Source organism: Lathamus discolor, chromosome 15 (genome assembly GCF_037157495.1).
Source record: "Lathamus discolor isolate bLatDis1 chromosome 15, bLatDis1.hap1, whole genome shotgun sequence".
Lineage (NCBI taxonomy): Eukaryota > Metazoa > Chordata > Aves > Psittaciformes > Psittacidae > Lathamus > Lathamus discolor.
Genome location: NC_088898.1, coordinates 9,817,355 through 9,845,022, shown reverse-complemented (window position 1 = coordinate 9,845,022; position 27,668 = coordinate 9,817,355). Strand labels below are relative to the sequence as shown.

General features: G+C 53.0%; 3 protein-coding genes across 6 annotated transcripts in view; 2 read left to right on the top strand and 1 right to left on the bottom strand.

Annotated features, from left to right (window-relative positions):
* The window catches only part of LOC136022335 (discoidin domain-containing receptor 2-like), a 61,546-nt gene extending 57,143 nt beyond the window's left edge, over positions 1-4,403 (top strand). For all 4 annotated transcript variants that reach the window (XM_065695478.1, XM_065695480.1, XM_065695477.1 and 1 more), the window contains exons 16-17: positions 630-779; positions 1,989-4,403. In XM_065695478.1, the coding sequence (XP_065551550.1) occupies positions 630-779; positions 1,989-2,129 (291 nt within the window). In that variant the 3' untranslated portion in view covers positions 2,130-4,403. The remainder of the gene's footprint in view (positions 1-629; positions 780-1,988) is intronic.
* A 937-nt stretch (positions 4,404-5,340) lies between these two features.
* Positions 5,341-19,175, top strand: CIMIP2A (ciliary microtubule inner protein 2A). Its single transcript, XM_065696007.1, has 10 exons — positions 5,341-5,892; positions 9,252-9,445; positions 10,126-10,217; positions 10,531-10,680; positions 11,637-11,744; positions 11,861-12,091; positions 12,632-12,752; positions 13,806-13,900; positions 15,825-15,942; positions 18,174-19,175. The coding sequence occupies exons 1-10, from the start codon at positions 5,837-5,839 to the stop codon at positions 18,260-18,262; spliced, it is 1,254 nt and encodes a 417-aa protein (XP_065552079.1). The 5' UTR covers positions 5,341-5,836; the 3' UTR covers positions 18,263-19,175.
* Positions 18,253-20,484, bottom strand: TUBB4B (tubulin beta 4B class IVb). The gene is made up of 4 exons (XM_065695421.1): positions 20,341-20,484; positions 20,132-20,240; positions 19,948-20,058; positions 18,253-19,460 (listed from the first exon to the last, which is right to left on the bottom strand). The coding sequence occupies exons 1-4, from the start codon at positions 20,395-20,397 to the stop codon at positions 18,400-18,402; spliced, it is 1,338 nt and encodes a 445-aa protein (XP_065551493.1). The 5' UTR covers positions 20,398-20,484; the 3' UTR covers positions 18,253-18,399.
* Between the last annotated feature and the right edge of the window lie 7,184 nt (positions 20,485-27,668).

The following is a 27,668-nucleotide window of genomic DNA, read 5'->3' as shown; positions in this document are numbered from 1 at the left end:
GGTTTCTGTTATTTTTTTGAGCAATGTTTAGCTTCTTTTCACTTCTTCAGAAACCTTGTTCCAAACACAGCCAGTTTGGGCACCTTTTTCCAAGACAGAAAACAGGGACCCAAGCAGACTGTCACTGACTTCTTATGTGCAGAGATTAAAGTCATCTTGGCCTTTCTCTAAGAGTCTGGAGTCTGCTTTGGCTCTGCTTTCACCCTGAGGGCTTTTCTTCCTATTCAAAGCTTCCCTGGGCTGCCCTGCTGTGTTCTGGGTGGAGGAAGGCCACAGTCTGTTCTCCTACTGCTGCAGATGCTTTCTCAGGAGGAAAAGTTGTCTGTGGCTTTCTGAGACTTGCTTCCTGATTCAATAGGTTTGCCGCAGTGACAACTGCGCCTTCTCAGAGCTGTCCTGTGGGTCCCACAGACATGCTGCTGCTGTCCCACACAGCAGCCATGTCATACCTCAGTGCCTTTGTGCACTGCTGGGAGCAGGTCACCTGCTCTGCTGTCTCTTCTTCAGAGCATCTTCCCAGGTATGAATTCTGCATCCTCGTGTCTACCTGCAGAGCGTGTAGATTGGAATGGGTTCTGCTGAATGTGCTCTGTGAGCAACCTGGGCTGACAACATTCTTTCATTCACAGGGCAAGTTCACCACAGCCAGTGATGTCTGGGCCTTTGGGGTCACCCTCTGGGAGATGTTCATACTGTGTAAGGAGCAGCCTTATAGCCTCCTCTCGGATGAGCAAGTCATCGAGAACACAGGAGAGTTCTTCCGGAGCCAGGGCAGGCAGGTAAGACAGCGAACATGACCTCTCCTTCCTTCACTTGACCTGGTCACATCCTGGTGGATCTCCCAGGGCCTTTCTGCTGGCCTTACATCATCTGCAGAACTCTGCATTACTCACCTTCTCAGTGTGTCCCACCTCTCTTCCCCTTTATCTTTGCTCATTGCACCAGCTTTCCTATCCTGAAATCCCACTGGAAGAATCTTTTGGCCCTCTCCAGTGCTTCTTCCTTATTATAAGCCACTTCTGTCTCAGTCTGTTCTGTCCTCCTTGGCTTTTCTGGGCTCTGCTACACAATCCTTGTGCTTTTTTCCTTTCACATCTCTCTCCTGCTAGCATTCTCTGTGAGAGACCAGGAAGCACCTACTGAGGTGGGGAAGGAAGAGTTGTTAGTTCCCAGGGATTAGATCCTCCTGGGAATATCTCCACATATGCCAAGAAGCCCTTGCCCATCTCTGCCTGAAGGGCTTGTCCCATATCATCCTGTCCTCTGGCCAGCTCCCAGGCAGGACTGTGTGCTCCACTGCCTTTAATAGACACCAGTGATGATGCAGGACAGCCCTGCAGTACTGAGCATCACTGCACCCGAAAACGTGGAGTGCAGGTTCAAAGCAGTTTGCTGTTCTCCCCAAATTCACCTTTAGCACCAGTCAAGTTAAAGGATTAAGGGGAATAAAATAATGGGAGGTTTTATTCACTGTCTCCTGAATACTAATGGTTTAGTGAAGAGCCTAAAAGATGTGTATTGAAATGAGAGGGGAAAAAACAGTTCTGCCAGGCTGTGCTTTAGATGAGCTCTAAAAGGTGTTTTTTCTCTCTGCTAACAAGCTGTCACGATGCTTAGAAAGCCTCATGGGCTGTCTACGGTGAGTGGAAGTATTTGGATATTATTGTGGTAAATTTGGGTTTGGTTTGTGTGTTGCTGTCACTTAGAAGACAAATCTCTCCGAAGCATTCTTGTTTCCTGGGGCACAAAGCACTGTTTTGTGACCAGCTCATCAAACCTGTTGGGAAAGTGTCTGCAGTGCCACTTGAGATGGCATCAAAGCTCCATCCAGACTCCACTGCCAGATTCATGCTTAATGGATTTCAAGCGCTGCATGATGGCTGTGTCTTGTGAACCTGGAGTGAAACTGTCCTCTTGGTGTTCATTTAGTAAAGGTTCAGTTCTTATATGAAAACCCACTGAAACAGCTGTACCTTTCTTCCTTGCAGATCTATCTCTCCCAGACTCCTCTGTGCCCTAACCCTGTGTTTGACCTGATGTTGAAATGTTGGAGCAGGGATATAAAAGATCGTCCCACTTTTGACATGATTCACCACTTCCTGCTAGAACAAATGGAATCAAACATTTGACTCCAGGAAAAAGAGACAAACTGTTGAGAACAGAGTGACTTTGGTGCCTCTCTGCCTGTACCTCACAGAAGATGGTCAGGCCACCTTGCTCTCCTCCCTTGACTGAACCGTATTTAAGTTGAGACGTCCATGGCAGCTGCTCATTCTATTGGCCATGGTCTGACACACAAGACCAGAGGATCTCATTTGGTTGAAAAATCATCTCCTCTTCTGAATCATTTCCTGGGAATACTGTGAGAGGGGTTTTCTTGGATACCCACACACCTTTGGGCAACGTAGATGAGTAAAACCTTGAGGGACTTGGAGCTTTCTCCTGGGTGGAACAGAAACTGCCAGTCGGTGAGAGCACTGCCACTCACAAACAGTTGTATTTCTACGAGTAAAGACTTCAGTCTTCTAAAACTATTCCATTAAATCAAATGGAAGTCTTGTGCACATTAGCAAGTGTTTCTGTATGCTCTTGCTACAGACAATATGTATAGTGAGAGACTAGAAACGTTTAGAGCTAGGAAATGCTTTTATGGACTTGAGAACTGACGGAGCATTTAGCAACCCTTTGGAAGTAACACTGCCAGGGTGTACAGAGGATGCTGATCCCAGAGTCCAAGCTGATGTTCTTTTTTCCTGTGGTTGTTAAGCACTGCTTTTGTTCTATATGTGCGTTTTCCCCACACTGGATTTTGTTTGTTTTCTAGATAAATAACTTTGAAAATGAATGTTAAAGGTTGCAGGAAGATCGTGGCGGTGGAAGATCTTCTTCTGACCTACAGATTAAGGCTAGGCTAGGGAGTTTGTATTGAAACGTAGCTGATACTGTACTACTGTCACTATGTAGATTCATTAGCCTAATGAACTTGTAGCCACAATGGACTGATGTGCAATTAATCCTGTATAAGTACCCATTAATATGAGATCTCTAAGTCAATGCTGTTACCTGTGCAGAGGGAGCTCGGCTCTGGTGAAACCGAACGGCTGAGCACAGAACCTGCCGTGTCACTTGTCATAGCTCCTGTGAGAGGAGGAGCAGAGTACGGGTGGTCCCTCAGCACACACGTGTGCACATGCCCTGACACGTATGTTGAGTGTTCGTGGTTCCTCTTCAGGTCTGTGGCAGGGTTCGTGCTGTTGGCCAGGCAGATGCACTTGGGCCCAGGCTCCTTCATGCTGTGATAAATCTGGCATCGGGAGGTGGGACTGACACATCCCCTTAGTTTGGGTGTATGTTCTGCTCTGGGTGCTCCCTGCACACCACGAGACCATTGAACTTGGGGTTGGTTTTCGTTTGTCCTGTCACAAACAGCTCATTCTCTGGAGGGTTTCAGAGGGCTCTGAAATCCATTTGGAGTGAGGGAAGGGAATTCAGCTCTACAATAAATCCATTGAGGATTTACCCGGTGCCTGGGGAATACTGTGCTATTCCCTCTCTAATCCTTTAGCAAGATACTTAGGACCAAACCAAGTATTTCATAAGCTGGGAGAAGATGAAAGCTCAGCACTTGGTGCCTTTTAAACAGCATCCAGCATAGCATGTATTTCCAGTAGGGATAATAAGATAGCTTTTATCTTAGCCACAAGCTCAGTGTGAATGGCTGTGCTGAGAGCTCTGCGAGAGGGCACTGCTGACAGGGGGAATGCCCAAAAATGCTTAGAACCTGAGGATAAATGTTAGGTTGAAAGGAGTAACCTGCTGCTGCGTTGGCAGGTGCCAGGCTGGAGCGTGGCTGTGGCTGCTCCCTGGGCAGGGCAAACTCCATCCTGAAGATTCCCAGTTGTGGCTCACTTGGCAGGACCCAGGTTGTCCCATTGCAGACCCAGTGTGGGGTTCCCCAGCACCTCCATGTGAGCTGGTCCTCTGAGCAAAGGGTCCAAGTCACCCCATCTCCAAGGTGGATCTCACCCCTGGTTTTCCCCTCTTTGACTGCAGGGGCCATGAGGAGCTGCTGTTACCTGTGCAGTGCCTGCTTGGAGCTGGGCGATGGGAGTCAAAGCCAGTGTGGTCCCTGCTGCAGCCTGTGGGGCTCTGGGTGGGTGCTGGCAAACCACACACTGCCTGTGTATCTGCAGTGTTTCTGTCCTGTCCCAGACAATGCACCCAGCAACACCCAGCTGTGTGTGTGATCTCCTGTACTTTGGAGCTCAGAGGTGCCAGAGCACTGTAAGGTCACCTGGATGGGCTCTGTACTTGTTCCATCGGGATGTGCTGTTCCTCTCTTGACATGTGGACATACAAAGTTTCTCTCATATCAATAAATTCTGATGATAACCTTGACAAAAGTGATTTCTGCTTTATTCTTTTACCCAGGTGCCTGTCCTGAGCACAGATACCCTGCTCTGATTGTTCAGTAGCTCTTTGGTACGTGTGGAACCACAAGTTTGAAGGAGCAGCCATTGGTCATTTAAAGGAGTGAGCTTTGAAGGGAGCTTCTGGAAGTGCTGGGGTGATGCTGACCTGAACCCCCTTGGGCCAGTGGGGCTTGGACCAGCCTGGGATCACCGTTCGGTGTCATTAACACAGTGCTGTATTGCAGTAAGCAGTTTCTTCATGTTAAAATAAGAAGACCTGGGCTGGGAGGAACCTCTGTGGGTCTCTTACTGAATTGCCCCCCAAAAGCTGAGCTGACCACAGAGCTCCAATGGGCTGCTCTTGGCCTTGCCCATCTGGGCTTTGAAGATCTGAGAGAATGGAGATGCCCCAGGGCTGCGCTGTTCCCAGCGAGGAGAGCTTCCTCCTTGTGTGCACTGCGCCTGCCCCTCGGTGCATCTTGTGTCTGTCGTCTCCTCTGTCTTTCACTGCTCACCTTTGAGAAGAGCCATCCCCCCTCCCAGACCATCCACTGCAGACCTGGGGCTGCTGGAGAGGGCTGTCCCGTGGTGCTGCTCAGGAGCTGGGCAAACTCAGAACATTTATAAAGGCTGCAAACTCCAGATCCCTCACTAGGCACCAAGGGCAAGAGTCAAAGCAGCAATTTTACCTCCTCGGATAAGCTTTTGGGTGGAGGAGCAGGGACCCGAACAGATGAGAGCTCTGGTTTCTGGTTAGTGCTTTGAAACCTTGACATGGTTCTGCCAGCGCTGAGGCTGAGCTCCTCAGGCCCATCGAGGGACCTTGGTGGTGAAGCAGCCTCACTGCTGGTACCGGAGTTGGTGAAATGATGCTGGTGCTCAGGGCGCTGTGGGCTGTGATGTGCTGGCCGTGGCGGCCGCTCGGTGCAGGAGACCCCATGTTCTGTGCCTGCCTTCAGCCGGAGGGGGTGAACCTCACCACACACAGGACAAAGTCACCAGCATGGTGTTGGGAATGGCAACAGCCCTTGTGTGTGTGAGGCAAAGGGCTGCAGCCTCACGCAGCCAGACCGGGAGGCACCGAGGGAGAGGAGGGCTGAGCCTTCCTCTGTAGCGTGGGGAATCCCTGAGCCTCTGCTGCACCGGTGACTGGGGCTCTCCAGAGCTGTGCTGGGGCTGCTGGTCGGGAACATCTGGCACAGCTGTCCCAGCCTCGGGGGGACCTGACGAGCGCTGCAACATCTCCCTGCTCATCCAGGGCTTCCGGATGGGGGGCAACAAACGACGTGTCCGGGCAAACCTGAGGAGCTGGGAGCGCTGCCAGGCCGGACACAGCACAGCTCCTGGTGCATCACAGAGGTTTCCCCGGCGACTGCATCGCGCTGCATCGCCTCCCTCCCACCAGCCAGAGCTGCTGCATTGCCATGGCAGCCTCGAAGGAAAATAGCATCTTCCCTTCCCATCCCTACCATATCCCTGGGTAAGTTCATCCAAAATGCCTGTTCAGTGCAAACAGCTCCCGCTGGGACCAGTAGTGCTGAGTCGTGGTTAAGTTGCTTGTTCGGTTTCGTTTGAAAGACACCATTAAGAACTCATGCTGCAAAGGAGGCAGGGCTCCAGCACGAGGAGCACCACTCTATAAAAGGGTACAGCGAAAGACATTGCCATAGTGCATTGAGGGTAAGGCCAAAATTGTTCTTTCCCCACCCGCTTTCTTGGCATGTTTCAAGCAGCAAATGGCACCAGGGCAGCTGTGCCGGGGTTGGCTCCGAACTGCCGTAACTCCTGCATCAAGGATGTTTGAAGGCCTCCATTGGATAGATACTTGCATCGTGCACTCTTGTCAAGCTGGTCAGAGCACAGCCCTGCTGCTGGATCAAGCCCTTCGAAGAGTCGGGGGCTGTGGATGCTGTGGGCTGGTTCCTACGTGCTTAGGGGGTTTTCCAAAGCTTTTTGTGATGTTCTCCTCTAAAGGCTTGGAAAGAAGCAGCCAGACTGGGATGGTAAGAGGTGATGGGCTGGTGGTTAAGAGGTGAGACACGAATGGCAGGAGTCAGTGCATTGGCTTTGTGGGGACCGGTAAATGGTGCTTGCGGTCTCCTGGTGCCTGTGCTGGGAGATGTGTTCACTGCGGCGGCTGAGGGCTTTTGTAGCCCATGGGACGGCAGAGCCGGATGCTCCCCATAGACAGTGCACAAGTCTATGTGCACTGGCAGACACAGACTGACACAGCTTTGGCATCTGTTGGTGCCAGACCACTGGGATTAGCCCAGCCTGAGGCTGGCTCCAAAGGGGTCAGGACGATGTCTGGGGCAAGGGGCTGCGACAGACCGGGTTTGTCCCACACGGCTGCAGATGCAGCACAGGCAGACCCCGAGCTGCACAGTGTGGAGCCTGTTCCCTTCCTCAGCAGCGCTCCTGGCGCTCAGATCGGTCCTTCCCCCGCAGCAGCGTGCGGGATTTCTCCATGGCTGATCTCCGCGTCTCCCAGGCTTGCACAAGCTCCGGGGCTGGGTGCGCGGAGCGCGGTTTGTGCTCTGTGACTCCCTGTGTGCTGCCAGCCTGGGGGGGGATGAGGAGCAGCAAGGAGGGAGCTGGGGCTGGGTTTGCACCTCCAAAAGCCTCAGGCCTTCCCCCCGCTCCCCCCTGCCTGCAGCCAGATCCCGGAAGCAGCTTCAGTCCCTGATGCAGACCCAGGAGCTGGGGCTGAAGCGAGGAGGAGGATGGAGAGGAGCCCAGTTCTGCTCCTGCATTTTGCAGGGCTGCGCGGGCTTGCGCTGTCACCCCTCCATGGGTGCTGCTGTGCGGCTGCTTCGGGTGCTGAGCACAGGGAGGAGCTGCCTGAAGGGCACCACCAGAGCCAGCGGGCCCTGCACCCCGCTGGCTGCTGCAGGAGGAGGAGGATGCTGCATGGCAGCATCTCACCGCTTGTCCCACGGGCCGTGCCGTGAGCCTGCAGGACATCAGCATCGGCCGCTGCCACTTGTGCTGGGCAATGGCCACAGATGGGGCCTTGGAAACGCCAGAGCAGCGCTGCCAAGGAGCTGGGCTGGTTTGGGAAGGAGGCGGTGCACAGGAAGGGGTAAAGCCATGGAGAGCTCCGTGGAGCTGGGCAGGGCGCGGAGCACAGCGGGGACAGGCCCAGGGCCAAGGCTCTCCCCGGTGCCCAGGAGCAGGGTTCGGTGCTGCTGGTTGGGAGCGGCGATGGCAGAGCCGGGGCTGAGCAAGGGGCAGGTGGGAGGCTGATGAGGGATGGGAGCAGCGACTGCAGGGACAAGGGGGTCCCTCTGGGTTCTTCAGGCAAGCACAAGGCAGGAGGAGGCCAAGCAGCCCCGCTGGGACCCGTCCCTTCCCCAGCACCAGGGCTTTGGGCGCAGCCCTTGCCATTCCCTCCACGGCACATCCCTTCCCCACAGCCCAGCCTGACTCAGCCAAGCTCCTCCTGTTACCTCGCTTTTAATTGCCATGAGCTGGATCCTCTCGCAGCTCTGCAGCCGCCCTGTCATTACCTGGGCCGAGCCATTTGCGCCCTTGCTCAGCTTTATCTTCCCGGTGTAGCTTTCCCATGTTGCAAGCCCCATTGAAAATCAATGGGGATGAGGCACCGAGGTGCTGCTGAGGTCCTGCATGCAAAGTGGGACCGCCTGCCAAGTGGAAATGCATGGCTCTGCTTGCTCTTGGGGAAAGCATTTGGAAGGGAAAGCACTTGCTCATCATCTTATGATCCTCGTGCATCATCCGGCTTTATTCCTGGCTAGGCAGTGGGCTCGTTGGGTGTTTGTGTCTGTGCCGTGCCACCGGCAGCTCTGCCTTCTTCAGAGGTGGAATAACATCGCTGCGAGGAGATGTGGGACCGGGAACAGCTGGAGCTCCCGATCCGTGCCGATGGACTCGGGGATGGAGCAGGGCTCCAGCACCCTGAGCCTCCCAACTGCCCGTGCCAGGCGCAGGGGGCCGGAGGAGCAGCGCATCCTGCAGGAGCTAGGTTGGAGTCCTGGTATTGAACCAGGGACATTGGGAATTCCCAGTAACAGGGCAGGGGAGAGGAGCATCTGAACCAGAGCCGCGGTTAACTGGGAATGGGATTTTAACTCGGGCTGTCCCAGTGACTGCAGCCCACGTCAAGGCCAGGTTGGACACAGGGGCTTGGAGCAAGCTGCTCTAGCGGAAGGGGTCCCTGCCCGTGGCAGGGGTTGGGGCTGGAGGAGCTTTGAGGTCCCTCCCAGCACAAACCAGGCTGGGGTTCTGTGAAGTTTTCCCCTCCGCAGGCGCTGCTTTGGCCACTCTCTGTATTGTCCATGAGCTGAAGCACTGAGCCTGGGCCCCCAGTGCCTGTGAATCCCTCCGCCCGTTTGCATGCTGACGTCTGAAAACACGCACACGTGTGCCAATGCACACACACGTGAAAACATACATACGTGTGCCAATGCACACACGTGAAAACACGCACACATGTGCCAATGCACACACACGTGAAAACACACACACATGTGCCAATGCACACACATGAAAACATGCACACATGTGCCAATGCACACACGTGAAAACACACACACGTGCCAACACACATGCGTGCCAACGCACACACATGCAAACGCACACACGTGCCAACGCACGCGCGCCTGCCTGGCTTCGTGCAGAACCGCGCACATCTGCTCCGTGCGCCCCCCGTGCTGCTCCAGCTCTCGCTCCTGCGGGCAGGCACCTCCCAGCCTCCACGCTCCAGCCCTTGTGTGCTCCCGGCTGTGGCCTTCCCGGTGCACCAGAGCTCCGGGCACAGACCCGAGCAGCGGGCACGTCCCAGCACCGCGCAGTGACCGCTCTTTGCTTCCTCCTCAGCTACGGGGGCTTCATCCCTCAGTACAGCTTCCAGTCCGGAGAGACCTTCGGCAGGGCCACGCACCGGCTGCTGACCGACCCCGCCATCGCCCGCAGCCCCCGCGCTCTGCTGGCACCGCTGCAGGAGCAGGAGCTCATTGAGGACTTCAGCGGGGCGAAGCACGGAGGCCACGGCCACCTCCCCGGGCACCCAGGTGAGCACAGCCCGGGCCCTGCTCCAGTGCGCACGGGCCCTTGGCAGGCTCCTGGCGTGACCCTGGGCGTTATCCATGGAGCAGTCCCAGCTCCGCTGTAGCAGCATCAGTGCAAAGCGGAGCTGAGCGTGGGGCTCCTCACGTTGGCATTTGGCGGAGTAGGGAGGGGAAACTTAAGTTCCTGGGTTTCCTGCTCTTAGATGAAGGTAGACGGTGGTTTGCTGTGTTATGGAATCCTTCCATGTTCCTCTTGTGGTTTAACCCCAGCCAGCAACTAAAGCCCAACAGCCACTTGCTCTCTCACCCCACTGCTGCAGGACAGGGGAAAATCAGGGTAAAAGTGAGGAAACTCATGGATTGAGATAAAAATTTAATATTTGTTTTTAAGAAAATAATTGTTTAATAGTTGGAATAGAAAAATAGCAATAAATTGTAATGAAAAGGAAAATACCAAAAAGATAGAAACAAACCCCAGGCAAGAGAAGTGATGCCATTGGAAACCATTGCTCACCATCACTGTGTGATGCCCAGCCAGCCCCCAGGCAGCAGCCCCCCTGCGATGCCCCCCCGGTTTCACTGCTGAGCACGCTGTTACACGGTCCGGGACACCCCTTGGGGCAGTGGGGGTCACGGCCTGGCTGCGTTCCCCCCGTTCCTTGTCCCCCCCCAGCTGCTTGCAGGAGGAGCAGAAAAGGTCCTGGCTCTGTGCGAGCGCTGCTCAGCAGTGACGGGAGCGTCCCTGCGTGAGCAGCGCTGCGGCACGGACCCGGCTGTGAGGACAATGAAGTTCCCCGGTCGGTCCGGCACCATTCCAAGGGCTCAGATCCATCCTCGGGGAACGCTCAGCTCTGCTGCTCCCAGCCCTTTCCCTGCTGACCCTCCCGGTGCAGGGCTCGTTCTCCTCAGAGCTCTTACTCACAGCTTGTGATTCGGTTCGCATCCCGATGCTCCTACCTCACATCAGTGGATGGGCTCGTGTGCCCTTTCCCACTTTCCCTCTCTCCCTCTTTCCCTGCTCACAAGCCCCATCTCCTCCGTCAGCCACAGATATGCTCCTCTAGATTCCCAACACTGGGAATTTGCAGGGATTTCCTGCCAAGTCCCAGCTCTTTCGGCCAAAGTGCCTGGTCCCTGTGGAGCAGACCCAAAAGAGGCTGCAGCAGCAGCAGCTATCCCATGATCCATCCCTTGGAGACACGTGGGCCGTGTACCACGCCACGCGGACACCCTGGCTGGTGGGAGCGAGTCCTCTCCAGGCTGAGGGCAACATTCCCAGCGGGATCTGGGTCTCCATTTCCCTGGCTCTGGCCGCACCAAAGCGATGCTTTCCCATTTCCTGCTGGGAACTTGTGCCGCGGACTTTGGACTCTTCCAGCCTCTCTGTCCATCCCAGCCCTGCTTCCCGGGAGCCGGCCTCCACCACAGATGGTGTTTACGGGCCTCATACCTGGACATTTACATTTGCATGTCCTTGGATTAAGCTGCAGTTCGGACGGACCCAACGAACCAGTCAGCCCGCCTGCCCTCCCTCATTATCCTGTCCCCATTCCACGCTCTCCTCACCAGCCCTTACACCATCCGCCAGCGCTGGAGCTGGGAAGCGCTGGCTGCTGCTGGTGACTTCATCCCCAGCTCCTGCTGCCAGTGAGGGATTCCTTAAACCCTCCACTGCAGCCTCCAGGGTTTTCTCCACGATGGGATCAGAGAGCTCAAGGCAGTGCTGGGTCCGTGGGTCTGTGTTTGGGGAGCGCTGGCACAGCCACAGGGAGGAAAGGGACACGCTGGGGGTTATTGTGCCCTTTGTAGCTCAGCTGCAGGTATCGTAGAGCTCGGGAGTCATTGAACACAGAAACACAGAATGGTTTGGGTTGGAAAGGACCTTAAGATCATCCAGTTCCAACCCCCCTGCCATGGGCAGGGGCACCTCACACTAGAGCATGGCACCCAAGGCTCTGTCCAACCTGGCCTTGAACACCGCCAGGGATGGAGCACTCACAGCTTCCTTGGGCAACCCATTCCAGTGCTTCGCCATCCTCACAGTAAAGAACTTCTTCCTTATATCTAACCTGAACCGCCCCTGTTTAAGATTAAACCTGCTACCCCTTGTCCTGTCTCATTACAGCCCCTAACGAAGAGTAAATTCAGATTAAATCCTAAGCTATTGAGCTTCTCTCTGCACTTCCCTGTGCAGGATGGTTCCCTGGGTGGGCCGACGGCACCCACAGGATGCGTTCACAGCCTGCGGGATGCTGCTGAGCGCCAGGCTCCTTTCCTTCACTACAGGGGGCTGAGGTCCAGGGTGATGGGAATCCCTCATTCAGCCACTCCTTTCCCTTTCCTCGGTGTCATTCCACAGGGTGCTTTCCCTATGGGAGAGCTGGGGCTACAGCGACCTTCCCTAGCCCACTCCTTCAGCCCAGGCTGCCCCGGCTGAAGCCGGAGCTGGCAGAGGAAGAGCTGACCATGACCATGATGCAGATGGACCCTGAGCCCTGGGACCACCCCGGCGAGCACATCCCGAGGACACAAGTGGCTCGGGAATACCCCCGCACTGTTCCAAGCTATCCTGTGTCCGGAGAGCGAGAGTGGCTGACAAGAAGGTGCGGATCCGGCCAGCTCGGCGGTGCCTGGGCAGGAAGCGCACCAGTAAGTGTTCTGGGGTGGAACAGACACAGGGTAAAGGATGCTGCTGTGGAGGGATGGGGATTGGGACTAGTGGGCATGGAAGGGATCTCCTTGGAACAGGGGTGTGAAAAGGGACCCTGCTGTGCTCATCAGCAGGGCTGTAGTGAAAGGACAAGGGGGAATGGCTTTAAACTTCAACGGGGGAGATTCAGGTTGGATCTTGGGCAGAAGCTCTTCCCTGTAAGGGTGCTGAGGCGCTGGCACAGGGTGCCCAGAGAAGCTGTGGCTGCCCCATCCCTGGCAGTGCTCAAGGCCAGGTTGGACACAGGGGCTTGGAGCAAGCTGCTCCAGTGGAAGGGGTCCCTGCCCGTGGCAGGGGTTGGAACTGGATGGGCTTTACGGTCCCTTCCAACCCAAGCTATTCTATGATTCCATGAAGAACAGGAAACGGCAGCTGCCATTCGCAGGCTCTGTTGCTGGTTTACGCAATGGAGCCGCAGGAAGAAGCAGCTTTTACAGCGTTGGTTTTATTTCTGCTCTTGCTCTGGACCGGTAACGCAGGGGCGGGTGCCATTGCCACCGCCGACCCAGGAGCCCGTGGGAGCCAACGGGGCCGAGGAGGAGGCGATTTGGTTGCCAGAAACGGATCTACCAAACGTGAGCCAGCCGAAAGTCATCACAGGTAAAAGGGAGGGAGGCCACGGGCAGCAGGAGTCCCGCTCAGAAAGAGCCGCATCACCGGCCTTCCCCATGGGAAACCTCAGGGATCCTGGCTGGTCATTCCGGTTCAGTTAACGCTTCGGGATGGAAAATGCCGCTGCTGCTCTCCATGCAAGGGTGTTCCTTTGGGATGCTATCAGCCCCTGTGCTCTCCATGGGCAGGATTGCTCATCATGGACGGGATGCAGGAGCCACCCGAGGTCCCTACAGCCCTGGGGCCAGGCTAGAAAATGCTCCAGAAACGCAGAGCTGGGCCATGGGCTCTGCTCCACCTCCTGCTGCCCTTGAGGGGGTTCTTTCTCTCTCAGCAACAAGAGCCCTTCCGCAATCACGAAGCCAACAAGCAGTGATGCATCGCACCACCGGGACTGGATGAAGCTGGTGGACAAGGAGGCCTGGTGGGGGGGATCTTCACTCTGCTGTGGACCACAGCAAAGAGGAGCTCTGTATCAGAGTATTGCAGTCAAACCGAAAGAGCATCGATGCTTCAGGATGCAGAGGACAATTTTCTCTCTCTTCAAAGCATTCCTTTGGGAAGAGGGAGTTCTGCCTGTGTTTTAGATGTACCTCGCTATGGTTTATGTAGGTTTAGATTTTATATAGTTTCTGTCTCATACGTGGTGAAAATCTGTTGGATGGGCAGGGCAAGTGAATGAGAAAGGTTGGACGCCTTGTTGTTAGCTCCTGAATGTGAATTAAACTGGGAGAGAACATGACAGAGCTGTTGGTGCCCAGGAAAGGCCATAAGAGAATGAAACGTTTCTTCCACACCTCATGGAGATCAACCCAGATCAGTTCAATCCATTGAGTTTTCCTTGGGCATTATAAAAAAGACTCTTTCAGAACAGATACTTCACGGGTAAGAGTTCATTTTACACTTTAAATGGGTGCATTTTTCCTTCCTGTGCTCTGCTGAGGTTTTGTATTTATCCCAGCCTCTTCCACTTCCAGGCTGGCTGATCGCTACGGGATACGTGTGCTCTCAAGCAATGTTCTCTCTTGTCTTCATCCACAGGGTACGCTGGATTCATCCCCCGCCTCTCCTGGTTTCATGGTATGAACTACATCCGGAGTGTGAAGGAGGCAATGAAGGAATTTGACCAACACCAGGTACATCACAGGCACAAATCTTATTTCAGCCATGTAATCGAGGCGGCTGCAGCACCAGAAGTGGTTTCACTTGCGGCAGTAGGGTTAGGACTGGGGTTATAGGTTACAAGCAGAGTAAAATGCTATTAGGTAACATGGTGAAAAAATCATGAGCAATTAAAGTCTGTAACTTGTTTCCTTGGGACATTGAGGGAGAAGAAATGAGTTCATAAAAGGATTAAGCAAATCTAGAGAGGGCTGGGTCAAGGGTGGCTGCTAAATACGTGGCTCTGAGTGCAGAAACACCGGATGCAACAATCTGTGCTTCCCTTGTGCAATCCATCTTCTCTATTGGGCTGGCAGTGCTGGATGGCTTCCTGGCCTGCTTGGGTGGTTATTCCTCTCTTGTAAGTGGTTGTAAAGCTTTTTCCTTTCCTAACAGGATTTGTCTTAAAGGGGTTTAGATCTCCTTTTGGGAAGGATGCAGAAATACCCCTTCTGAAACGCTATTTGTCCCCTTGCTGTCAGATCCCCCATATAGTTCCCTCCTACATGGGAAAATGAGACCCCTCCCCCAGTAGTTAACAGTTTGCATTCCAAGTGATGCATTTCTCCCTGCTACCAGGATGCAGTGAGATGCAGCAGCATCCCTGGTCCAGCCCTGGTGAGGGCTGCTCAGCTCAGTGCCGCAGGTTACACACATTCCCAACCCTTTCTGGTCACTGGGATTTGCTGCAGTGCCTTCATCCCAGAGCGTATGGGTCTGATGTAGGGAAAAATTCCAAGACTGAGGATCCCCAGCTCAGAGAAACTCAGCTGGGAAGAAATGACTCAGCAGGGAGAGCAGCAGGTCTGGCTGCTCATGGCAGCCTCTTGCTTCTCAGGCTGAAATGTATTTTTCTATGCTGGCTTCCTTATGCTTCTGCCATTAATAGGAACTGAGATGAAGCAGCAAGGAAAAACAGTCCCAAACCATGGCATTATCAAAACTGAATGTGCTGTTTGCAAAGCCTTTCTGCCCCTGATTCCTGAAGTAACGTTCTGTGTGTAGTAAATCAGCGAGGGAGGTGTTTCTGTTGCAGGATTCAGCAGAATCCAGCCTTGCAGAGCTCAGCTGCGGCACATCAGGCACTGAAGGGACACGAGTACACTGAAGAAAAAACCCAAATCACACCACATTTCTATCTAAGATGGCTTCAAGCCATTAATCTGCTGCCCTAAATCTCTGTTGCCCTAGGTTACATACTGGGATGTGCTATGGATCACTGCTTACTGCCTGCATCAGGCAAAATAGTGCAAGCCTCACGCTTCAGTGCAGCACTTGAGGGATGCAGCAGCCACTCCACCACCACCACAGGATGGGTCAGCGGCCCCACGGGCTGCTCGGCTCCATCAGCCCCATCCCTTCTCCACCAGGAAGGGCAGCGCAGCTTTAGTGACATCTGAATACTGAGAGCAGCAGCATCCACCCTCCAGCCCCTCGTCTGGGGCTGACCTTGGGGGGGCAGACAGTTCCAGGGGGTGATTTACACTCTCCCTGCAGTTAACGCTCCCTAAGCCTTCCTGTCCCTCCCAGCCAGGGAACTGCTGGCTGATCGCCACCAGTGGGACTCATGGAGAAACGAAACCAGTTGAAGGGGTCAAACCAACCCCCAGATGTGCAGAGTCACAGCACAGGAGCAGATGAGGCTTGTAGCCAAGCCCGGCAGACACTGCTGGCTCCCAGTACATCAGACATACGAGCACAAGGTGTTTGGGACTTGCGGCTGATGCCCAGAGGTGATGAGGTGAATGCGGAGTAGCTTCTAATTAGAAGAAAACTGAACTGGAAAGAGAGTTGCTTTACATGGCTTCAATATTGAATGCAGAGTCAAAGCACATGACTCGGTGAAAACTGTGTGTTTTAAAATTAACTGGACCCTGTTGTTGGTTTTTTCCTCCCCAGGTTATGCTGAGAAACCCATGTTACAGCTTTGGCAAGAGATATCCCCAGAATTACTGGCCTACCAATAGAATTTACACCAGTGCTGGACTGATACCTTCCTACATGGGCTTCGTACCAGGTAATGTTATCAGCTGAGTGAAAGGGAAGTCACTGATACTAATTGCTGTCATTAAGCAGCGCTGTTATTAGCTGTAGTGCTGGAGAAGTGAACGATTACTCAACTGTTCCACATGGGTAGTAGGTTATTTCCCGGCCTGTGCTGAGGTGCTGGAGTGGTGCCATCCCCTTCCTGCAGGAGAGCTCGTCAGCCTGGCTGCCAGCCTGGGCTTGTGCAGAATGTTCCTCTGGTTTCCAGCCACCAAACCCCTGCTAAAGCAGCGGAGGCTCAGTAACACCCTGCCCGTCACCTGGGTGCGTTACAGGGTCTTTGTCAGGGAAGTGATTCATAGAATAAAGCCTGGTTTGGGTTGGAAGGGACCTTAAAGCTTCTCCAGCTCCAACCCCTGCCACGGGCAGGGACCCCTTCCACTGGAGCAGCTTGCTCCAAGCCCCTGTGTCCAACCTGGCCTTGAGCACTGCCAGGGATGGGGCAGCCACAGCTTCTCTGGGCACCCTGTGCCAGCGCCTCAGCACCCTCACAGGGAAGAGCTTCTGCCTAAGAGCTCATCTCAGTCTCCCCTCGGGCAGGTTCAAGCCATTCCCCTTGGCCTGTCCCTACAGGCCCTTGTCCCAAGCCCCTCTCCAGGTTTCCTGCAGCCCCTTTAGGCACTGGAGCTGCTCTCAGGTCTCCCCTTCAGGAGCCTTCTCTTGTCCAGGCTGACCCAGCCCAGCTCTCTCAGCCTGGCTCCAGAGCAGAGCTGCTCCAGCCCTCGCAGCATCTCCATGGCCTCCTCTGGACTCCCTCCAGCAGCTCCATGTCCTTAAAGTCTGATAAAAAGCAAGATGCAAATTATATAAATGGGATGAGAATGCACAAAATAATAGCAGCGAAATGGTATTAGCTATAGAGACAGGCAGTGGCTATCCTGCACAGTCTGCCTGATCCTCAGTTAGTGGTGTTGCCTAAACAGAGAGGGCTGAAGTGATTTTTGTGTGTGTGAAGGGGAAGCTCTACCCATGCACCTGAAAGCATTAAGGTATCAAGCTAAAATGCCAACAAATCAGCAACTGTCTTGTCGTCTCTGCCCAGAGCTCAGTAATGTGGGCTGGGAAATCGGGGAGACAAGGGAGAAAGAACTAACCTCATAGCTTGTACTTAATGCAGTGCAGAGGAAAATGCTAGAAGCACAAAACTTGGTAGAAATGAAAGCAAAGAGTGGGGAAGCACACATCCTGTGCGTGGCAGCTCTGGGGTGTCTCAGCATAGCCCAGACTGTTCCAGGGGCTGTTTCCTCTGTGTAGGGCTGCTTGGGGAGGGCTCTGGTCACACACACAAAGGTGGACCCTGCAAGGGTAAAGCCCAAAGGAAAAACCCACCCTGTCTTTACTTCATGCTTTACCCATCTGTTGCCACCTTTACACCTACAGCAGCTCCCCCCCAGGTAAGGCAGAAGCCAGCCACCCATTCCTGCAGACAGGCTGTTTCCAGTCGGTGCCATTTGGACTCTGAGCAGCTCAGACACTGGAAGGAGAAATTGTTTTCAAGGCACAAAAGCTTTGCACAAAGCAATTCAGAATTTAAGAGCAGTGAGCAGGGTTTCTTCAGCAGGAAAGCAGCCTGCTCCCCTGCCCAGCTCTCCAGTGGCCGGTCGGTCACTTTAGCTGACACCATGGCTACCACAGTAGGAATGCGGTGTTAATACAGGGGTGCTATGAAACACCGCCCGATGTGCTAGCGGGTGTTCAGCCCACCTCAGCAGCAGAGCCTGCAGTAGCACTCAGGGAGGGTTAAACCCTCCACATAAGGTTTGTAAACACGGCTGTGCACACAGGAGTTCAGCTCCTCCTCAGCAGTGTGGTGTGGCACTGCCATCCACAGCGCTGCTGGCACAGGTCACGGCTACCTGCCCGCTTTGCACTGCTGAGCCCATCAGCCTGGTTCATCTTCTGCTGGAACCCTGCCTGCCTTGGGAAGGTGTTGTCAGGCAGACAGAACCTGTATCTACTACAGAGCTGCTCAGCTCCCGCTGAGCCTGTAACAGGAGGCCACACGCAGGTACCTAAATTTAGATGCAGTTCGGAGCTGAATTCCATCCTCTCAGGAGGCGTTATCCCCACCACCAGCACACTCGGATTGTAAAGCAACACCAGTTCACCACATCCAGTGACACCCACACCAGGCTGGGAGGCAGGAGAAGCCTGGCTGCCTCAGGCAGGGCTCACCCCAAGTCCTTTGCTTCTCTTTTCCAGAGCTCCGGAACACCTACGCACTGACTTATGGAAACAGCACCCGAAAAGCCTACCAAAAGGAACAAGAGAGACGAGCTCGTGCACTGTGAAAAATGCTTTAATGGTGCCTGTACAGCAGTTGAAGTGACTTTTGAGACATAAAGAGGAACACAACACAGAGAGAGAAGGTTTGATGAGAGTTCATACAGCTTTAAACAAAATTTACAGGTATTCATCTGCATAGCCGTTACTCAGCCTCTTCCTCAGCCTCCTCCTCAAACTCCCCCTCCTCCTCAGCTGTAGCATCCTGGTACTGCTGATACTCAGACACCAGGTCATTCATGTTGCTCTCAGCCTCTGTGAATTCCATCTCGTCCATGCCCTCACCTGTGTACCAGTGCAAGAACGCCTTTCGGCGGAACATGGCCGTGAACTGCTCAGAAATGCGTTTGAACAGCTCCTGGATGGCTGTGCTGTTCCCAATGAAGGTGGCAGACATTTTCAGGCCACGAGGTGGAATGTCACAGACTGCCGTTTTAACGTTATTAGGGATCCATTCCACAAAATAGCTGCTATTTTTGTTCTGAACATTTAGCATTTGCTCATCCACCTCTTTCATGGACATACGGCCTCTAAACACAGCAGCTACGGTCAGGTAGCGGCCGTGCCGTGGGTCACAAGCAGCCATCATGTTCTTTGCATCAAACATCTGCTGTGTTAGCTCCGGCACGGTCAGAGCCCGGTACTGTTGGCTCCCACGGCTGGTGAGAGGGGCAAAGCCAGGCATGAAGAAGTGCAAACGGGGGAAGGGAACCATGTTGACTGCCAGCTTCCGCAGGTCAGCATTGAGCTGGCCCGGGAACCGCAGGCAGGTGGTAACACCGCTCATGGTGGCTGACACTAAATGGTTCAGATCACCATAGGTTGGAGTGGTTAACTTCAGTGTTCTGAAGCATATGTCATAGAGAGCTTCATTATCAATACAGTATGTTTCATCTGTGTTCTCCACAAGCTGGTGAACCGAGAGTGTGGCATTGTAGGGCTCTACTACAGTATCTGACACTTTAGGGGATGGAACAACACTGAAAGTATTCATAATTCGGTCTGGGTACTCTTCACGGATTTTGCTGATGAGGAGGGTACCCATACCTGAGCCTGTACCACCACCAAGGGAGTGAGTAAGCTGAAAGCCCTGGAGACAATCACAGCTTTCTGCCTCCTTCCTTACAACATCTAATACAGAATCAACTAATTCAGCACCTTCCGTATAATGGCCCTTTGCCCAGTTGTTTCCTGCGCCGCTCTGACCTGGAAGAGAGCCATTTTCGTATTAGATTACGGTCACTGCTTCCTGCTTATTGCTTGCAAGCAAGGGCGCATCAGGCTACACAGAACCCCACCCCCAGCAGAGCTTCCTTTTAGCCAGCACTGAGCTGTGGTTTCACACAAGCACCTCTGAAATGGCTCGGCAGATACACAGAAAACATTCATTACTAATGACACAGCAGCCGTTTGATTGCTCCTGTTAATGTGGAGGAGGTAACGCGACTCGGAAGAGCAACGACCCCTTGCGCCTCCTCGGACCTGCTCCCCCGCAGCTGCCATCCCGCACCGCCCGCAGCTCGCCGGTATTTCGCACCCGTCACGCAGCGCCAGGATTAACCCCCTCCCCGGGGCCGCGCTCGCCTCAGGAGCATGTGCAGCGGCAAAGCCCGCAGTGCAGCGTCCCTGCCCTGCCCACCCCACCCCGAGCCGGTTACACGACAGGTCCCTCCCCCGCTCCCGGCGCACTCACCGAACACGAAGTTGTCTGGCCTGAATATCTGGCCGAAGGGCCCGGAGCGCACAGAGTCCATGGTGCCGGGCTCCAGGTCCACCAGCACGGCGCGGGGCACGTACTTGCCACCTGCAAAACGAGAAGCCGTGACTGTGGCGCCGGGGGCAGACGGGGAAGGGGCGGGAGGCGCGACAGGCCCTACCTGTGGCCTCGTTGTAATAGACGTTAATGCGCTCCAGCTGCAGGTCGCTGTCCCCATGGTAGGTACCGGTTGGATCGATGCCATGCTCGTCGCTGATCACCTCCCAGAACTGCCAGGGAAAACCGCGTCAGCGGCAGCCGGGCCGGGCGCGCCCCGCGCCTCCCATCTGCCCCCCCCTCCTGCCGCCGCCCCCGGCCCACCGCCCGGACCTTGGCTCCGATCTGGTTCCCGCACTGCCCGGCCTGCAGGTGCACGATCTCCCTCATGATGGCGGCGACACCGGTCACTTCCACCTAATATCACTCTTCTCCCAACCGACTCTGGCTGCGTGAGGTAAACCGCCAACCCTTATATAGCAGCGGAATGCGCGCGCAGCCTTCCTTTCCCCGCCCAGGCGGCCACTTGCAGCAGGTATTGGCTACTTATAACGAGGCTCTGCGAAAGAGGAGATCTTATTGGCCAAAAAGACTGTCATTCAAGCCAGCCGCTCCTATTAGCTCCACCCAGCTGTCTGTTGATTTTACTGTTAGGCAACCAGGGCTCGCGAGTGCCCGCCCTCCTCGCTCGGGACGCTCCCGATTGGCTTAATTGAATGATTGATGTCGAGCGTGATTGGCTGCCGGCCCCCGGGATGAGCTAACGCCAGCCGATTGGCTGAACACGAAGTGTCCTAGTAACCGTCGCAATGACTCCGCAGCGGGCGCTGGGCGGTGGCTCGCGCAGCCGCCCATTCCCGAAGCCGGGTGCGCACTTTGCGCAGCGTAGGCGGCAGCTCCTCCTTACTGCGGGAGAGGGCGGTTTCCACGGAAACCTCAACCCGCCGTTCCTCCGCGGGTCCCGGGCACGCCGCTGCCTCCCACCGCCGCCGCTCCCCCGGGACAGCCTCCCCTCCCCTCGCCTCCCCTCCCACCCCATCCCCGCCGCCCCCCGTTATCCCCGGAGCGCTGCAGCGGCGCCATGGGGGGGAGTGCGCCCGCCTGCGCATGCGCGGGCTGCAGCGCCTTTCTAGCACTTTCTGGCGCGCAGCCGCCTGAGGCGGCGGGGGCCGGCGGCTGTTGTTATGGCAGCCGCGCCGCTCGGCGGGCTGTGGCGGGCAGGGAGCCTGCTGTGGGGCCGGTGGTGCGCAGAGCGGTGCCCTGTGGGGCGGCTCCTCCGTCCGGGGCGGGTGTTCGCATGGCAGTGCGGCGGCAGAGCATCCCAGTCGGGATAAACACCACCCTCGCCTTCTCCCGGCCTCGTTCTGCCGCGCTGTTCACCACCTGCCATCCTTCTTCGTTAGCACATTCTTGCATGGGCAGCGCCTCTGTTGGTCGCGCTTTCTGCTGAGCACACTTTGGTGGTGGTTTTAGCAGAGCCATTTATGATTATGTGTGCTCGTTGGGATGACAGTGATGTCTACAGCTCCTAGCGCCTCTTCTTGTTCCGTAATGCACCTAAAACTTGAAAGTGGCCTCTAATTGAGTTCTTCAAGCCTGGCTGGGCTCAGACTGTTGCCTTGATGTGGGAGTGGACTGAGGCGTGAGCAGATGACCTCAATTCTCTCTACACAGAGCACATGGAGCTGGCACTCTGTGTCATTCCTACCAGACGGAGGTACCTTAAGGCTTGTGTACGCACCATGGGCTGTGCTTGGGCAACAAGTGTCCAGCTGCTTCTGTGAGGGGGCCAGGCAGGGTGGGCAGGAGAACAGCCCCGTGAAGGCTCTTGCTGGAGATCGGATATCTGGCTTAGTACAAAGGTGATGGTGATTGCTACTTCTGGCATGTAAATATATTCCCTCAGAGATGCTGGAAGGAGCCCAGGAGCACTTGGAGCAGCCCCCGAGACCATGGGAGGAGCCCCAGAGCATCAGGAGTGACCTGAGAGGACCCTGGGCAGACACGTACATGGCTCATCCCCCACATTCAAAGCCAGAATGCAGGAGGTTTATGCAGTTCGGTTTGAGATAGCTGAGTAATGCACAAGCTTTAGGGTCCAGATTTATCCCACCTAATTATAGACATTGATTTCAAAAGCTAACTCGGGGCTGTGCTCATACCAGAGTCAGTGGAAAGGGATGGCTCTGCCCATTCCAGCTCTGCATAGCACTCTAGCAACACCTTTCTGCTCTCTGTAAAGGTGTTTAAAGTGACCAAATCCAAAATCTCGGTATCTCTGAGGTATCAAAGGCAGCCAGGATGAATCTGGATCAGACTTGCTGAAGATTTCATGCAAGGCTGTAATCATTCAGTAAAGACAGCTTTTCCTCCAGGATGCAATACCATTGCTTCAGAGTAACAGAAAAAAAGGAATTCTGTCTTATTACAAAGAGACTGTGGAACATCTTGTTTGTGTTTTGCTGTCTAGGAAAGCACACTCAGCAAAAGCTCTCATTGAGACATACTCAGAACAGCATCAGCCAGCTCCTGTGCTCATGGAAAACCATCCCCAGAATGCAGCAGGGAGAACCACCGCAGGGCTGGCTGGAGGTTTGCTGGTACAAGTGCTGCTGCAGTTAATGCAGGTACAGTTGTGGTTTGTTGCTTTTTTCAGCCAGGGCCAGCAAGCAGACGACTGCATCAGTGACAAGGATCTGCTTCCTTAATGTATTAGAAATTAGGAACCTTTATAGCCAGTGCTTCTCACAGCTTGTGCTTCAGCCTGTTCTGCAGCTGCTCTGTAATGTATAGTGAGAAATGGTTGCCACCCCTAGCATTCCCAGTGGCAGCAAAAATGGAAAGTGGAAATACTCTGCTCAGTTAAGACTTCCAGTATCTATCTCCAGAAGGGTGGCAGGATTACAGCCAGCAGAGCAGGGGATGTGCCCTCAAACTTTGTTCCTGTGGTCCAGCCTCCAGAGGTTTACCTGGGAGATGCAGCACCTGCAGACCAATGGGTTAGGAGGCATTTCACGTTATTTGTGCAACATTTCTTTTTGCTAATTCCATGCCAGTCAGCGAGTACTTGTGTTCTTGGCTACATGCAGATCCACAGGAAATGACTATTCTATTTTAAATACTTTTGCATTTTTTAAATGGAAGTGAAATGCCAGTTCTGAGCTCTCTGTGAGGAGGAACACAGCCAAGCTGCCAGGAATCTCCATGGAGAGTTGCTGTAGCTGTGATTGTCTTACCCTGTGACTTCTAATGCTGTGGCAACCCAGCAACCGGATTAGTGTGTAGCCGTAGGTGAGCTGGGGAGGAACGAGGCAGGTTTCTGCCAGGACCTCGTCTCACATGAAACATTCCTTCAGAGGCAAAGCTCTATGCGAAATATTGACAATTGGGCAAATTTGGGGATCAAAAAAGAGCATTCCGTGGTCCTGCCTGAGCTCAGTGCTGAAGTGCATTCCTGGTTCTCTTTCGTTTTAGAGGCACTGCTGCAGATTGCCAGCTATGGTTGGAAAGCAGTTGGGGTAGCAGAGAAGAATCCTACCCATATGGGGAGGTACGTGTCTCCCACATCGTGTTTTCATTGCTTTTAGCTGGTATTTGATTCTTTGAGAGCTCTCCTCAAACCCTGCTGCAAGTGCAAGGAGGTTTCACCTCATTCAGGTGCATCTGAATTTCCCAGCTGGAAGCTCACTGTATCAGTTAATGGCTGGGATACTAGAAAATATTAGGGATGAGTATTACAGGGCCAAAATTCTTGGGTATAATCCAGCAAAAGGCATGGTAGTGAAGTTAAAACTCAGCTGGAAATTGCATTTCTGTTTTGTTGAACTATATTAGTTATTTTTTTAACTTTTTATTAGTGTTTTGTTGATTTTTTTAACTCTGCTGCTGTCAGCATGGAAACAGATTTTACCGCAGATATGGTTGTTTTGAGCATAGCGGGGAGATACTTTTGAGTATTGCATTCTCCTTTTACTGAACCATTGTATGGGGCATAGAGAGAGGATCCCTCCCCTCAGCAGGCAAGCAGACAATGGCTGTGATCCTTCTCTTGATGCTTACCCAGCATGATAGCAGTCTGTGTCATTGAATTAGCATCCTGGTCTAAACTGAGCCTAGTACCTGGGGCTGGCAGGAGCCCAAACAGAAATCACAGAATTAATTCTGTTTATACAGGTAAAATCTGAAGCCCTGAGTTTGAGAGGGACACTGCAGAGTGAATGCGAGTAGAAGCCTGCCTCCAGAATGGAAGAGCTTGTGGTACTGGGGTCATTCCAGGTTTATGACAACACTTAAGTATGACCTGGGTAAGTGCAGATCTTTTGTCATTCCAGTCTTTCTGATTGCTACTTCTAAGGATAAACAATACTTCATTTCTAGAAACTATTGCTCTCAAAAGAGTAAGAGCAGTTATTGAAGGTGAGGGGCTGCTTTCAGGGAATGATGGGTGAGACGTTCAGTGGGTGGAGAGGTAGGAGCAGCTGAAGGGGAATGAGCCACAAGTCCCTCTGGGCCAGTCTTGTATCTGGTGATTAGCAGCAGTTGCCAAAGAAGAGCAGGGCAAACACGTATGGATGTGGCAGGTTGTTCAGGCAATTCTTTAGCCACAAGCAAGTAACTTTTGTTTAATACCCCCAAAGGATTATTATGAATTTATCTAATCATCTATTACAGCCATGTAAACTTTTGGCATAAACAACCTCCTGTCACGATGAGGCCCATGGTTTAACCACACCCTGTGTGGAAGGAGAGCTCCTTCCATTTGGTTTGATGGTTTCCACTGAGCTCCTCAGGTCAGAAGGTGGCCATGAGCCTGTCACTTCAAAGCTTGCACTCAAGAGAGCCTTAACCACTGCCAGTAATTACCATGGAACAGGAGGTAATGATAAACCAGCTTGTACTTGACATAAGGGTCAGCGTTAATCAGCAGTTTATGTCTCCTTTATGATTAAATCCAGTGAATTTTGAATACTGTTCCCATAAAGTTTCCTTCACTCAGCCCCACAGCTCTGTGGCTGTGTCCAGTGATGAGCCCTAGAAGCAGCACCTTCTTTCACTTGGGAGATCTATTCCTCTGGAGAATTTCCACCAAGGAGTGGTGACTAATTCCATCGTGAGGTGCACATATGGTGACACCCCCCTGCTGTGAGCAAAAATAAGCTTTCCTTCACACAAGAGTTGATTTTATCATTCTTTTCTCTCTCAAACCCCCTCTTCTTCATTCCCAGCACAGTCCTCTCCCTAGTGGGGATTATTCTTTCTCCCTTTTCTTCCAGAAAAGCTTTCATCCATGCTCCATGCTAGTGCCCACTTCCCTGCACAGAGACTGCCTTACACTAATGCTGTGGCTTCTTAAATCACTGATTAGTGCTGCTCTCACATCCTACACGTAGACAGCTTCCATGCTACAATGTGTCTTTCATCTGTGTCCGCATCAGAAGTCTCCTTGACAAGTCTCCAGACAAGCCTGCTTGCTCATTGATTTCGTTTGTGGTGGGACCAGCTATTCGCTGCGTTGATTTCCTGAGGCTTAAGGCGCAGTTCTGCCATTCTCCCTCTTGTGACTAGTCCCTGTCATTACACGCTCAGAGGAGCAGCAGCTCAACGTTCTGTGTTGATCTCGATCAGGGATCTAAAAGCACCTACAGCAGCGAGGCTCTGACTTTCTCATATCGAGAGCATGGTGAACACCAGGCCAAAGACACTTCTTCTGCCGGGTTTCCAGTGTGCAAAACTTTAACTTTCCTGGCTTTGATGGATTATCAAAGCATTCCAGCCTGGCTTTGGTTGGAAGGGACTTTAAAGCTTATCCAGTACCAACCCCTGCCACCGGCAGGGCCACCTTCCACTAGAGCAGCTTGCTCCAAGTCCTGTCCAACCTGACCTTGAACACTGCCAGGGATGTGGCAGCCACAGCTTCTCTGAGTATCCTGTGCCAGTGCCTCAGCACCCTCACAGGGAAGAGCTTCTGCCTAAGAGCTCACCTCAATCTCCCCTCTGGTAGGTTGAAGCCATTCCCCTTGGCCTGTCCCTGCAGGCCCTTGTCAGCACCTCACCACCCTTATGAAAGGACTTTTACATTAGGAGATATGTGGCAAAATTGGGGGTTTACTGACCCTGGTATTCATCTGGGCTTGTTCTTCTGATAGCATTTCCATCTGCTTTGGTATGTTCTGAATTAGCCCTTGAAGTAGGAGTGACAGTCCATGAGGTAGCATATAAGCATCAGATGGCTTCCTACTTCTCAGGAAGATATCCAGATACATGATTGTAGTTATGGTATAGCAACAAAATGAAATGTTCTGATCAGTCTCTAATCCAGCCATTCCAAAAGGCATTCAATAGTTAGACCTGATGATCTTTTCCGAGGTCTTTTCCAACCTAAATGATTCCATGATTCCATTCCTTTCCTATTCTGCTGGATTTGCTCTACCAGTGGTTGTTGATTTTAAGTTAATTTCATTATTGTTCTGACTAAACTGAGTGTAGTGCCTGGTGCTGTACATCATTTCTACCCTCGCTATTCCAGAGGCCTTCCCTTAACTACTGAACTGAGTATTCCCACATCTCGAGGAGAGGAGGAGTTACAGTCACTGTGTTACTAATGGAAAGCTGGAGCTCAGCCACGTGGCAAGTTTTGGAAGGTCCTTGAAGTGTGAATGACCTTCTCATCACTCACCAAGATAAGCCAGGAGGTCTGTGACAGCACTGGGTAGAGGTTCCAGCCCTGTGAAATCCTGGTGGACTAATCCATCTGTAAGCATTCTGTGAAATACCTATACTCAAAAAAGCAAAGTGGTGAATTCTGTACTGCAGAACAGGACTGCAGGCAATAAACCATTATTTCTCTCAGCTTTCATGAGAATTCATTGAAACAACCCTGGGGATGTACTGCTGGGAATCCGTGATGCTTTGGAAATGGTATGAACTGGAGGAAAGACAGGAGCTAATATACTCCAAACATGCCTAAATGAAATTCAGGCTGCTGTAGCAGCAGCAGGTCACATAACCTAGTGTGTTTCTGGAGCTAAAATAGTCAAAGGGCTTTTCTGGTGTCAATTTTTATATCTAATGGTTTTGATTCCTTCTTATTGGTACTTGCCAACAGCAGGCGAGCTGCAATTACACATGTGCAAACATTATCTGCCAGAAGAGCTCTCAAGTGGTTCAGCCTGAGGGGAAGCGAGGCAGCTATGCATAAACATAAAGAATTTATGGACAGATAGAAAATCCTCATTAATAAGCATTTCCACAATTGCATTGTTACCAAAGGGCTCAAGCATCTTTGTTTCAAAGTCAGTGAGTTAATCTAGAATCTCATTTTAAGTAGATCTTCTCTGGCCAGGTAATCTGGGGGTTAATTCTGCAAAGTTACATGGTGCTAACATGAAGAAGCTGCTTCCATAGAGAGCTGGGAGAAAGGAATATCTTTTACTAGTTTCCATTCTTCTCAAGGGTTCCAAATTTTGGGTTATATTTTGCCTTTTTATGACTAAAACCACACTTCAGGTATTTAAAAATGCCAGTCTAGCTCATAGTCTGCTAAATAAATCTGTAAGTGGGTTTTCTTCTGCCAGATAGGAAGAGAATGATACGTACCATCAAGACTGCCCATTCCAAGCCCGATGCACTGGGAGCCCTTATGCTGGGGGCTGCAGCTCAAG

Excerpts from the sequence above, each read along its gene's own strand:
- CIMIP2A (XM_065696007.1), top strand. The coding sequence starts at position 5,837 with ATGGCAGCCTCGAAGGAAAATAGCATCTTCCCTTCCCATCCCTACCAT. Across the intron at positions 10,681-11,636 it reads CCACGCGGACACCCTGGCTG|GATGGTTCCCTGGGTGGGCC; the intron begins GTGGGAGCGAGT and ends TTCCCTGTGCAG. Across the intron at positions 11,745-11,860 it reads ACAGGGGGCTGAGGTCCAGG|CCCAGGCTGCCCCGGCTGAA; the intron begins GTGATGGGAATC and ends CCACTCCTTCAG.
- TUBB4B (XM_065695421.1), bottom strand. The coding sequence starts at position 20,397 with ATGAGGGAGATCGTGCACCTGCAGGCCGGGCAGTGCGGGAACCAGATC. Across the intron at positions 20,241-20,340 it reads GGAACCAGATCGGAGCCAAG|TTCTGGGAGGTGATCAGCGA; the intron begins GTCCGGGCGGTG and ends TTTCCCTGGCAG. Across the intron at positions 20,059-20,131 it reads CTATTACAACGAGGCCACAG|GTGGCAAGTACGTGCCCCGC; the intron begins GTAGGGCCTGTC and ends CTCGTTTTGCAG.